Raw genomic sequence first — 11,987 nt, forward strand, 5'->3', positions numbered from 1 at the left:
CCAGCGCGGTCGCCCCCAGAAGAAGGGCGGCAACAAAACCGCCAAGAAGAAGCGCGTCAACCCCAACAAGATCATCGACGATGGGTCCGGCAACGCGGTCGACACGTCGGTCCCCCGGTCCTTCGTCATCTCCATGGGCAAGGTGACCTCCACCGTGCGGGAGCTGATCGCCGACTTCCGGAGTGTCATGGAGCCGAACACGGCCGCCCGGCTGCGCGAGCTCCGGCGCAATACTCTCAAGGACTTTGCCAATGTCGCCGGTCCGATGGGTGTCTCGCACACGGTGGTTTTCACGCAGACCAACGTCGGTGTGAACATGCGGATTGGCCGCATGCCGCGCGGGCCGACCCTGCACTTCCGTGTGCTGCGCTACGCCACCCTCGGCGACATCACCCGCTCGCAGGCCAAGCCCCGGTCCATGGTTACCGAGCTGAAGACCGCGCCCCTGGTCATCCTGAACAACATGAACGCCGATGACTCGCCCAACGCCTCGGAGAAGGACAAGATGACGGCCCTCATGCTGCGCAACATGTTCCCCGCCGTGGACGTGGAGACGGTGCGACATGCTGCCTTTCCCCGGCCCTGTGCCTTGGCCCCCCCCCCCCTCCCCCCCTCTCGCTGCTCTCCTCCCATGCACATTGGTGCCCCGGCTAACTTTACCTCCGGGCTGGCCCGGCTTTGCCCTCGCCTTTCCCCATCCCACGCAGATCCGCCTGACGGATGCCCGCCGTGTGGTTCTCTTCAACTACAATGATGACACCGATACCATCGACATGCGCCAGTACCTCATCACCATGGGCTACGTTGGCCTGTCGAAGAAGTGCGCGCCCCTCTGGCTCTTTTGTCTCCTCTCCCCTGGTTCCCTGCCTCGGGCGGGGCGTTGCTGGGGCCCCCTCGACTGACCTCCTTTTGCCGCAGCATTCGTCGCCTGGTGCAGACTCGCATCCCGGATCTCAGCAAGCTCGAGGACATCAGTGAGCATATCCTCCGGTGTGTTGACCTTTGCCCGCCCTTCCCTTGCCGCTTCTGTTCCTCCCCCCCCCCCCCCGCGGCAGCTGACGATGTGGCCCGGCGCCCTACTGACCCCCGTCTCCCCCTTTCCCACTTCGCACGGCCCACAGTGATGGCGGCATGACCTCGGACAGTGAGTTCGAGGATACCCTCAACACCGACAATCATGTCACCCTCTCGCAGAACTACATCGGCCGGTGTGTACAGAGGATCTCGACCTGCCTCCCCCGCTCACTTCCACCCTCTGACCTATCTCCCTCCCTCCCTCTCTCTCTCTCTCTCTCCCCACCCCCCGTATGTGGATGCACGCAGCAACCACACCGAGAACTCGCGCCGGTCCATCCGTCTGGCCGAGGTCGGCCCGCGGCTGGAGCTGCAGCTCCTCAAGATCCAGCAGGGCTTCTGCGACGGCGAGGTCCTTTACCACAGCTACAGTGCGTTTGCCCGTCTTCCCCCTCCCTCCCTCCCTTCTTTCCTCCTCTCCCCCTCCAATGTCCCTTTCAAAAGCTGACCCCCCTTTGCCGGACCCGATCGCCCTATCCCCTCCTGCGATCTCCCACAGTCAAGCGCACTGCCGAGGAAATTGCCGCCAAGAAGCTGGAGCGCGAGCGCCGTGCCAGCCTCAAGGCCCAGCGTCGTCTCGAGCAGGAGCAGAACGTCCAGAAGAAGCAGCAGAAGATGGAGGAGCTGCGTGCCCGCCAGCGGGAGATTCACGAGGCCAAGTATGGTGCCCTGCGCAAGGCGGCCCAAGAGGAGGATGCCGATGTGGAGGACGACAGCAGCGACTCCGATTCCGAGGGCGGCCACGCCCAGCGCCCGAAGTTTGTCTCCGGCGCCGGTGCCTCCGACAGTGAGGCCGACGGGGACTTCGATGATGATGACGACGACGACGATGATGATGATGACTTTGACTCGGATGACGAGGCCGACGACGATGCCACCATCCGGGGGTATGTCAACAACTCCGACGATGAGGAGGTCTCGGAGGACGACTCCGACGCCGAGGAGGAGGCCGCCGGCACCGCCGACGAGGATGATGATGATGATGATGATGAGGAGGAGGAGGAGGAGGATGAGGCCCCTCCTCAGCCGACCAAGCGCGCCAAGCACAAGTAGAGTGAGGCGCCCGGCTCTTCTCCCCGCCCATCCATGTGTTCCCCTGCCTCTTGACCGATCGGACGGGAGGGCGAGAGAGCTGGTGAGAGGGCAAAAAGGGAAAGAAAAAACATGCGAGAAAAAAAAAGAAGAAGAAAAGGACCACGGTGCATATGGTCCACCCTTCGCGCTCCTCTCTCCTGCGCGTTCTCCCCCTCCCACTTTGTCTCTTATTTTTCCGCCACTTTGCCTCCGTTCGCGGCCTTTCCCTCCTCCCACTCCCCGGCCTGCTCTCCCCTCTCGTCGAGACTGTGGAGCGGGGGGGGAGGGAGGGGGGGGGGGCCGGTAGCCGACTGCGCGCGCACGCCAGCAAGGTCCGCGGCTTCTTGTGAAACCCGAATAGAACCAAACGCCCCATCACGCGGCCTGCTCACATGGCTGGGGCACATGACATGGCCGGGCTCCCCACGCATGCCGGTTGCCCTTTCACACGCCGCCGCAGGTTGGTATGTGAAACGCTGTTGGCCGGATGCCGGCGGATGTGCCGGAGGCCATGGCTCCCTCTGGAGAGGGGAGGCGGCACGGCCGCCTGGCCCCGCGCGCCTCGCCGCTGGCTTCGTGCGTAGGTCCGGCCCCTATTCCGAGCACCGGGCCGAGATCGCTGCCCCTCCCTGAGGGCCGGGCCGGGGGGGGGGGGGGGGGGAGCCGTGGTGAGGGGGGCGTCGCGAGCAAGCCCACGGTGGTCGAGCTTCGCCGCCCCGGGGGCCAGCGGGGAGCATCTCCCTCTGGATTGGGATCCACCGCCGCAGCGGAGCATGTCGCGCGGCCGGGAGGGGAGCTCTCTGGCGGTCCGGTGCCCAGGCGGAAGCATTTGCGAGCGGCGCGCTCCCCACGCGCCAACCGGCGGGCTGCCATCTGCAACCGGCATGCCGGCCGGCGGCCGACCGGCGAGGAGGCGATAGTGCCGGATGCGGCCGTTCGCCGGTCGGCCGGCCGGCCGGCCGACCGACCGCCTCTGCCGCGGTGGTGCGGGGGAATTCCTGCCTTGGCCCGGGGATGGGGGGGCCGAGGAGCGCGCGTGTGCCCGTTTGCCGGGGCCCGCCGCGAGTGGGCCCCGCGCATGTGCACGATCGCGCAGGATTTTTTTTTTCCGCCCAATGGGCCTAATTAAATCCCGCTTTCGGCGGTCTTTTTGTTCCGACCGCCGCCGACCCGGGCTGTGGGTGCCCCGGTCCGAGACCCTTTGCGCTCCGGGCACATGCAAGTGTGCGTGCGCGACATCGCGACCGGCCGGCCGTGCCGGCCCGATGCCGCGCCGGCCCTCTCCTGCTTCCTTGGCCGTGTACCCGTCGGACGCCCTCGCCCTGCCCGAGGCAGTTGGCTCGATCCATTCCCCCCCCCCCCCTGGAGGCCAAGCCGCCGGGGGGGGGGGGGGAGGGGGGGGGGGGGGGGGGCGGGGGAGAAAGAGAGAGCATGAACTTAAAACCCGGCACGGTGCCGTCGCGGTGCCTGGGCTGCCCTGCCCCCCTTCCACTCTCTCTCTCTCTCTCTCTCTCTCTCTCTCCTCGCCTCCCGCCTCTTTGTCGCCTGCCCCCGCTCCCCCTTCAGCATCCCATCCTACGCACGCGAGCAAGCACCCTTTTGGTAAGCTCCCCCTCCCTTCCCCCTCTCGTCATCGCCTTTCCGCTGCGCTCTGCTGCACTTCCTTGCGTGTGCTGCCTATGACCGCTGACTTTCTCTCGCCCTCCCCCCCTCCTGCCTTGCCTCGATTCTCCGGCCCGCTCGCCGCTTGCCGTTTGCTACTTCCCTCTCGGCAGCTGGTCGCCAATCCACTTTCGTCCTTCTCTGTGCGTTTCTCCCCTCCTCCCCTCCTCCTCTCCTCCTCTCCTCCCCTTCTTGTCCGACTTGTCGGCCTTCCGCTCGCTTGCGGCCCACGCCGGGGCCGATCTTGCGTGCTGTTTTTTTTCCGAGACATTTTAAGCACGCCTTGGAGGGGGCCGGGGCCGGGGTCGGTGAATTTGCTGTCAGTGCTTTTGGTACCACACGTGATCCTGCCGACGAATAGTCGCCGCCCCTTCTCAGCGGCACCTGCCCTGGCTGGATGCGCGGTCGATCCCGGCTCCCCCCCTCTCGCTCCTGTGAAGCACCTCATGCAACTGGTTTTTTTTCCTGGCTCCCTCCGGTCGCGTGTGTGTGTGTGTGTGTGTGTTGTGTGGCGGCCGGGGCCGGGGTACCCGAGTGGGGGTGCTACGCAGGGGGCCGGGGCCCCCCCCCCCCCCCCCCCCCCCCCCTGCGGTACTCTCCCTGCTGGGGCATGCCGCGGTCTTCCGGCCAGATCTGCCGCACAAGCGGCGGGGCGACACATGAATCCCACCATGCTTTCCGGCGGCCCCATCCTCAGCCTGATCATCCCCCCTCCCCCCCCCCCCCCCCTCCTCCCTATCTCCCTCCCTCCCCCTGTCCCCCTCTCACCCCCTCCTCCACACCACCATGACCACGGCCCCCCCGGCAGACCCCCCGACGAAGCAGCACCAGCCGTCGCAGCCACCGTCGCCGCAGCCGCCGGCTTCCCCATCCGCCACGATAGCCGCTCCAACTCCCGGTGGCCCGACCCCTCCCCAGTCGACTGGTACATGGTCACCAAGCTGCCACCTCTTTCTGCCCCTCTTTCCGCCCCCCTCCCCATCACCCCCCGCCTTTGGGCCTTCGCCTCTCTCGGCACCGGCTGACCCCGTTGATTTGTGCAGACATGCCGCCCGCCGATTCGGGACCCGCCTCTGAAGCCCCGGTCACTCCCATCAAGCAGCGCCGCGGAATGTCCCTCACCTCGGCCCTCACCCCGGCCAAGGAGGTCTTCGGCCCGGAGAGTGACACCCTGCTCCCGGTGTCCACCCCGGCCCCCGGAGCCGCGACCCCCGCGGCCACCGCCGCGACCCCCTCCCGGACTAACGTCAACTCCCCGACACGTGAAGGTGTGTCTCTTGCCCCTCGCGCATTCCCGCTCTCCTCGGCCTCTCTTTCTCCCCCCCCCCCCTCCCTCGGCCTCTTCCGCTGCCTGTGCCTGACTCCCCTTTTGCCCCCCCCCCCCTGCCACGTAGCTGTCAAGAGCTTCTTCAAGCTCGGTGGCAAGGCCGCCCCGGTGGCCGAGCTGCCCCCTGCCCCGCCGGCCGGCCGGTCGGCAGCCGAGCTCCAGGTGGAGAACGCCCAGCTTCGCGAGCGCCTGGATGATTTCGAAAATTCGCAGATGCTCCTGCAGGAGCAGAGCACCATCCTCAAGACGGAGATTCGCGACCACGGCCGGCGCACGGCGCAGCTCGAGCAGACCATCACCCAGCTGGGCAATGAGAAGAAGCAGGCTCAGGCCGAGCTGGCCCGGCTGAATGCCCGGCTCGATTCCTCCGGGCAGCTGCTCAATGCCTCGGCCGAGCGCATCAAGACCCTGGAGGCGGCCCTGGCCACGGCCGAGGAGCGCCACCGGAAGCTGTCCCATCGCGAGGCCGAGCTCCAAGGCCGGCTGACCCAGCTGCAGGGGGACTTCTCGCAGCGTGAGGAGCAGCTCCGCCGGCAGCTCCGCGGTGTGGAGGGTACGCATGCATCCCTGTGCCATCCATCTTTCGCCCGCCCCATGTGGTGCCCCGGCCTCCGTGGCTGACCTGCCCCGTCGGCGCTCTCCCCCTCTGCCGGATCCAGACACCTCGGTCAAGTCCCGCGTCGAGACCTCGCACATGGAGTCCACCATTGCATCGCTGCGGGAGCAGCTGCGCGAGGCTCAGGCGGCGGCGGCCGCGGCGGCCGTGGCCGCCACCGGCTCCGATGCCGCCCCCGACGCCGCCGAGGCACTTGCCGCCCTGCAGAAGCAGCTGGCCGAGACCCGCGTCGCCTGCGACCAGGCTCGCGACGAGCGCGACCTCGTGTCCTCGGAATTGGCCACCCTTCGCGCTCAGCGCGACCAGCTGGAGGATGAGCTGGCCACCCAGCGCCAGCGGATCCACGACCTGGAGGCGCGCCTGGACGCGGCCGAGGCCCAGCTGACCTCCTCCACATTGGAGGCCACCCAGACCAAGGGCGAGCTGGAGCGTCGCTCCGAGACCATGCAGGCCGACCTGCGCCAGCTGGAGCGCCAGAACACCACCCTGACCAGTGACCTTGCCACGGTCAACAAGCAGCTGGAGTCCACGCGCGAGGAGCTGGCCACCGCGACCGGCGAGCTGGCCGACAAGTCGCGCGAGTGCGACCAGCTGCTGGCGCATTTGGAGCGTGCTCGTGCCGATCTCGAGTCGCAGGCCGAGACCGGGTCCTCGAGCCAGGAGCGCCTGCGCGCCGAGCTGGCCGAGGCCGAGGCCGAGCTGGCCCAGCTGCAGGGCCGCATGGATGCCGGCGCCGCCGAGGCCGCGGACCTTCGCCAGGAGATCGGCACTTTGGAGGCCCGGGCCGGCGAGCTGACCGAGCGCCTGGCTGCCGAGGAGGCCGCTCGCCGCCAGGCCGAGGAAGCTCTGGCCACCAGCGAAAAGCTCCTCGAAACGGCCGAGGCCGAGCGGGTCGCTCTGGATGAGAGTGTGGCCCAGTTGACCGCCGCCCGGGCCGGCCTCCAGCAGGAGAAGGACACCCTGGCCGAGAAGCTGGCCGCCGCCGAGGCGGCCACCCAGGAGGCTGCCGGCCATGTGGCCGATCTCCAAGCCAAGGAGGAGCGCCTTTGCGCGCAGATCCTCTCGCTGTCCACCGAGCTGGAGGCCTTCAATGGCCAGGTGCAGACCCTGAGTGGCGAGGCCGACGAGCTGCGCCAGCAGGTGGCCACGCTGGAGGGTCGCCTGGCTGAGGCCGAGGCGGATGCCGAGCGCCGCGCCGAGGCTCACGAGGCCGAGGTCGCCAAGCTCAACGCCCAGGTCAAGGCCCTGGAGGAGCAGGGCGGGCAGCTCCGCGCGGAGCTGACCACCGCCCGGGCCGAGATCGCCGGCTTGGAGGAGCAGGTGTCATCGCTGGCCCCGGAGGCGCAGCGTGTCCCGGGGCTGGTGGCCGAGTGCGACACGCTGACCACTCGTGTGGCCGATCTGACCCGGGACTTGGGCAGCATGACCGACGAGCGGGACGCCCTGGCCCCGGTGGCCGCGCGGGTGCCGGGCCTTGAGGCGGATTTGGCCGCGCTTGGGGCCCAGCTGACCGAGCGCGAGGCGCGCCTGGCCGAGGCGGCCACCCTTGCCGACGAGCAGGAGGCCCGCCTGGCCGAGGTGACCGGGCAGCTGGAGGCCGGGACCCGCCGCGCGCGCAAGCTCGAGAGCGACCTCGAGGCCGCGCGGGCCGGCGGCCGTGCCCTGAGCGCCGAGTGCGAGAAGCTCACCAAGGAGCGGGACTCCCTGGATGACGGGCTGCGGACCCTGCGCCGGCAGCATGATGAGGAGGTTCTCCGGACGGCGCAGCTCCGGGACGACCTCCAGGCCATGACTGCCCAGCTGGAGGCCACCCAGTCGGAGTTCCGGGCCAAGGAGCGCCGGCGGACGATGCTCATCCGCGATCTGCAGCAGCAGCTGGCGCAGGAGCACAACCGCCGCGGGCAGCCGACCCACTTGCCGGACTACACGCGGAGCCTGGCCGTGAACCTGGCCTCCAAGTCGCCCTTCGGCACCGGGACCGGGGGCGGGTCGTCGTCGTCGCGGTCCTCCTCGCGCACTGCCTCGGCGGCCCCGTCGCCCGAGCCGGCCGATGCGGCTCTCTCGCCGGAGGAGATCCATCAGATTGCCACGGAGAATGCGCTGCTGCTGGGCCGCATTGCCGACCTCCAGGAGGCCCAGTGGCGTGCGGATGACGAGCTGTCGCTCCTGCGTGACCGGGTCACCACGGCTGAGAAGTCCCTCATCGCCAAGACCGCCATCATTCGCCGGTACACCGGCGCCGAGACCCTGGACCTTTCCCCGAAGCCGGGCACCAGCACCACCAACCAGCTGCAGCAGCAGACTCGCGCCTCGCCGCAGGACTACCGGCTGGCCGTCGAGGCGAATGTCCGGCTGCAGGCCATCCTGGAGGATGTCATGATGCAGAACCAGGCCCTCCAGCGGAGCTTGGACCAGTTCACCAAGAAGGAGGCCGCCGGGCAGCCGGCCACGCCCCTGCGCACGTCGACCTCCAACCACGGTCCCTTCACGCCGAAGGCCAAGTAAGGGGCCAGCATGAGGTGAGAGAGGGAGAGAGGGGGGGGGGGGGGGGGGGGGGAAGGAAAGAGGGGGGAAATGGGACGCGGCATTCCGGGAATGGTTGCCCTTCCTCCATGCGCGTGCTCCGCCTCTGCCCTCGGCCTTTTCTTGTGTCCGTGTCCCTCCCCCGCCAAGATGTCTCCCCGCGACTTGTCGCCCTTCCTGCGTCTCTCCTTCTCGGCCTCCATGGGCGCATCCGGCCCATGGTGACTGGCCCCTCCTCCAGGTGCATGTGCTTGTTGCCTGCCTCTCCTCCCCTGCCCCCTTCCGCCAAATGTGCCCTTGTGCGTGCGTGACAGTGCAATCGCCCACGCCGGCCACGCCGACCACAGCCCCAGGCAAACCCCCACAAATGACCCCACAAGCAAGAACTTCAATACACCTTGTCCTTGTCCCGGTTCAGTTGGCACTTCTCGATGGCCGGGGGCTGGTCCTTTGACCGGGGTTGATTGCTCCGCCCCAGGGGGGGGGGGGGTGTATGTGTGTGTGTGCGCTGCCGGGGCGTTTGTCATGCCGCGGGCGGGCCTCTGCCCAGGGAGCCGTGGGCGATCGTCCGCATTTTTCCCTTGATGCCCACAACACATGTTCCTGGCGTCCCGCTGCTCCCCCGTCCCCGGCGGAAGGTCGACCGTGCAGGGTTTTGTGAGACTCCGGGCAGCCCCAATGCTGGCCTGCCCCCCACCCGTCATCACCCCCACCATCCTCGCCATCCTCCTCCCCGCACACACACACACACACACACTTGCTCCCCGGCCACCTCCCACAGACGCCTCCTGTGCACGCCCACACACCCATCATGCTTTCCCTCCGACTGTTGTCTCGCGCTGCCGCCGCTTCCTCCCCGGTCCGCGGGGCTCGCCCCCTCGCCTTGTGCGTGCTCCACCCGGTGCAGTGGTGTCCCGGCAAGCATGGCCACTGACCCCGCTTTCCCCCTCCTCCCCTCTGCTTTGGTCGCGTCCATCGCCCAAATGATGGCCACAGTGTACGTGTCTCCTCTCAGGGGGGGGCCTCTTTTGGATGCCGCTCTCGCGGGCTTCGGCCGGAACTTCTCTCCCCCCCCCCCCCCCCCAACTGACCGCGGCATTCCGCTCGACACCCCTCCCGCCTCCTGCCCACAGTACTCCACCACCCCCACCGAGCCCAAGGAGACCCCCGACACGGAGGACGAGCCCCCGACCATGACCGTCGAGCAGCTGGCCAAGTCCTCCCCCACCCCGACCCAGAACCTGCCATCCTACCCGGGCGGGCAGAACCCCATCACCGGGGAGGTCGGCGGCCCGAAGGGCGCCGAGCCCACCCGGTTCGGAGATTGGGAGCGCGGCGGCCGTGCCGTGGACTTCTGAGTGGATCACGTGCGACGGAGATCACCTCGCGCGCGCCACATGCCGGGCCGGTTGTTTACGCGCCACCAAGGCCTCCCTGGCCGGGGCGCGTCCATGCCCGAAACAGAAAATATACACAGCACACACGTTGCCTTCGCCTCCTTCCGCGTTCCCCCTCTCCCGGCTGCGGGTGTGGTTTTCTCCGTCGGCGCGGGCCCGGCGCAGGTCACTCGGTGGTCTTCAATGCTTCTGGAAGGGACCCGGCATGTGGACATGCGGGACTGCCAATGGAGCTCCTGGGAACGTGTCTCGCCGGCCAGGGGTGTTGGAGGGACTGGGGGGGGGGGTCCTGAGCCCGGACACCCCTCCGGCCGAAGGGTGGCAGACAGCGGCCGGGGGGTGCGAGGGGCAATCTTCGGGCGGCGCCGCAGCGGGGATCCGCCGGGCGGGATCCCCCCATCCCCCGCCTCCTTGGTTCTGGTCCCCCCCCCTCTTGAACCTTTCCTCTCCCCCTCTCTCCCCTCTCCCCTCTCCCCTCTCCCCTCTCCCTCCTCCAATTGCCGCCCCTTTGTTGCCATGACTCACCCGAGCGGCGCCGACACCTCTCCGGACACTGAGCCGACCATCGCCGAGCAGAATGCCCGGATCCTGCGCGAGCGCCTCAGCCACCTGCGCCGCAAGAGCGATCGCATGGACGGCGCCGACGGGAATGCCGTCTCCATGGACGAGATCAACCGCATGAGCAATGAGGAGCTCGGCTTCGAGCGTGCCACGCACTCGGCCCCGGAGCAGATCGGCACCTTCCGCCGGCTGTGGAACGGCTTCAAGGCTGACCCGCTTCCTCCGACCGGCGTCATGTGCGTCTGCCTTTCTCCTCCCCTCCTCCGCACGACCTGCGTCTGGTTTCTTTTTTTTTTCTTTCCCTCCCACCACCGCTGCCTCCCTGCTGACTCTCGCTCTTCCTCCCCCGCCCCCCCCCCCCCCCCCCCCCCCCCCGTGTACAGTGTTTCCCTGGGGATTGTCTTCGCCGGGCTCATTTCCAGTGCCAATGGCAATGTCTTCCGCTCGAACTTGCTGATGCGCGCCCGCATGGGTGTCCACATCCTCACCGTGTCCTACATCAGCTACCGCATGTATGGGTTCCAGGAGCGCATGATCCGCGAGCAGGCCGTCGATGCCTTCACCCAGGCTGGGATGCTGGACCAGTATCCCAACTACACCACCCTGCAGTTGATGATGCTGCGCGTGCCGCCCGAGGTCCGGGAGATCATGTCCCCGGCCCCGCTGGAGCCGGTCCAGCGCACGTCCACCGCCGCGGCCTTTACCCAGTACATTCGGAACCTGAATGCCGACGAGCAGGAGAGCGAGTGAACTCTCTGCTGTGCACATGCGGCTCTTTGGGCTGTTGCCTTTCTTCACCCCCCCCCCCCCCTCCCCCGGCTCCCCGGCTTCTCTCAATCACATGGACGTCGCTGCTCCGCCCGTATTCTGCCTTCCTCTCACCCCCGAATAGACCGAGCTGCCCTTTGCTTCCTCTCCCTCCCTCCTGCGCCCTGGCCATCGCCCTCTTGCCATTTGCATGATCTCCCCCCTGGTCCCCTTGGCCATTGTGTCGCCTCCAAATGAGCCCGTGTCCTCCCGGGGAGGATGCGATGACCGCGATGGCGACTCGTGCCAGGGGGGATGCTGGTTCTATTATTCTTTTTTCCCCTTACACGAGCTCGCCCTCGGCGATGCCGCCACTGCAGGAAAGGCCATCCTGCCACGCAAGCAAATGCCGCCACACCATGTCCACCGACCGAGCGCTGCTGATGATGTCACAGTGCCCGGGGGCATTGCCCGGCATGGAGTGCACGATGAGCGGTGCGCTCGGGACGTCGGCGCTGGCGCCGCCACCGCCGCCACCCGGGGCCGCGGCCATCCCGTCCGAGGCACTCGCCATGGCCATGGTCGGGGAGGCCGCCGCCGGAGCTTGGGAGCAGCCACCAGCCCGGCCACACGATGCCCGAACCATCTCAGCCTGCCAGTCCGCATGGACCTGGGACACGGGGTACGCCTCGTCCGTGAAGACAAGGCACCGCGAGCGGGGGTCCAGCATGGCGCTGGATCGACAGTCAGCACACAGGGCCGCCGCGCGAGCAAAGCCAAAGAGACTATCCCGATGGCTGACAAAGTCGTCTGCTTGCCCAGGCACATGAGGGGAAAGTAGGGGGGGAGGGGAGGGGAGGGGAGGGGGGGAGCGGAGCGGGGGGGGACGGGGACAGGGGCCATGCTCGGCCGGCCAGTGGATGGCGAAAGAGAAGGACCGGAAGACAGGAGGGCGGCGACAAAGGCAGCCGGCGCCAGGGCTATCGCCCATGCCCCAGAGGGGGAG

General features: G+C 68.2%; 5 protein-coding genes across 5 annotated transcripts in view; 4 read left to right on the plus strand and 1 right to left on the minus strand.

The window, feature by feature from the left end:
• The window catches only part of H696_04927 (hypothetical protein), a gene marked incomplete at both ends in the record, with an annotated part of 2,795 nt that extends 668 nt beyond the window's left edge, over positions 1 to 2,127 (plus strand). The window contains 6 exons of the mRNA XM_009498793.1: positions 5 to 556; positions 708 to 820; positions 919 to 990; positions 1,122 to 1,208; positions 1,324 to 1,445; positions 1,574 to 2,127. Coding sequence (XP_009497068.1) covers positions 5 to 556; positions 708 to 820; positions 919 to 990; positions 1,122 to 1,208; positions 1,324 to 1,445; positions 1,574 to 2,127 — 1,500 coding nt within the window. The remainder of the gene's footprint in view (positions 1 to 4; positions 557 to 707; positions 821 to 918; positions 991 to 1,121; positions 1,209 to 1,323; positions 1,446 to 1,573) is intronic.
• Positions 2,128 to 4,596: 2,469 nt separating this feature from the next.
• Positions 4,597 to 8,258, plus strand: H696_04928 (hypothetical protein; the record flags this gene model as incomplete). Its single annotated transcript, XM_009498794.1, has 4 exons — positions 4,597 to 4,735; positions 4,854 to 5,078; positions 5,205 to 5,690; positions 5,797 to 8,258. 4 exons carry the CDS (start codon positions 4,597 to 4,599, stop codon positions 8,256 to 8,258), a joined length of 3,312 nt encoding a protein of 1,103 aa, XP_009497069.1.
• Positions 8,259 to 9,262: 1,004 nt separating this feature from the next.
• On the plus strand, positions 9,263 to 9,634 carry H696_04929 (hypothetical protein; the record flags this gene model as incomplete). Its single annotated transcript, XM_009498795.1, has 2 exons — positions 9,263 to 9,277; positions 9,410 to 9,634. 2 exons carry the CDS (start codon positions 9,263 to 9,265, stop codon positions 9,632 to 9,634), a joined length of 240 nt encoding a protein of 79 aa, XP_009497070.1.
• A 508-nt stretch (positions 9,635 to 10,142) lies between these two features.
• H696_04930 (hypothetical protein) lies at positions 10,143 to 11,040 on the plus strand. Its single transcript, XM_009498796.1, has 2 exons — positions 10,143 to 10,470; positions 10,618 to 11,040. Exons 1-2 carry the CDS (start codon positions 10,190 to 10,192, stop codon positions 10,982 to 10,984), a joined length of 648 nt encoding a protein of 215 aa, XP_009497071.1. The 5' UTR covers positions 10,143 to 10,189; the 3' UTR covers positions 10,985 to 11,040.
• A 250-nt stretch (positions 11,041 to 11,290) lies between these two features.
• H696_04931 (hypothetical protein) overlaps positions 11,291 to 11,987 on the minus strand; it is a 4,152-nt gene continuing 3,455 nt past the window's right edge. Inside the window, exon 4 of the mRNA XM_009498797.1 lies at positions 11,291 to 11,791. Within this exon, the coding sequence (XP_009497072.1) occupies positions 11,325 to 11,791 (467 nt within the window). The 3' untranslated portion in view covers positions 11,291 to 11,324. The remainder of the gene's footprint in view (positions 11,792 to 11,987) is intronic.

Source organism: Fonticula alba (genome assembly GCF_000388065.1).
Source record: "Fonticula alba strain ATCC 38817 unplaced genomic scaffold supercont2.8, whole genome shotgun sequence".
Taxonomy (NCBI): domain Eukaryota; order Rotosphaerida; family Fonticulaceae; genus Fonticula; species Fonticula alba.

Excerpts from the sequence above, each read along its gene's own strand:
- H696_04930 (XM_009498796.1), top strand. The coding sequence starts at position 10,190 with ATGACTCACCCGAGCGGCGCCGACACCTCTCCGGACACTGAGCCGACC. Across the intron at positions 10,471-10,617 it reads CTTCCTCCGACCGGCGTCAT|TGTTTCCCTGGGGATTGTCT; the intron begins GTGCGTCTGCCT and ends CCCCGTGTACAG.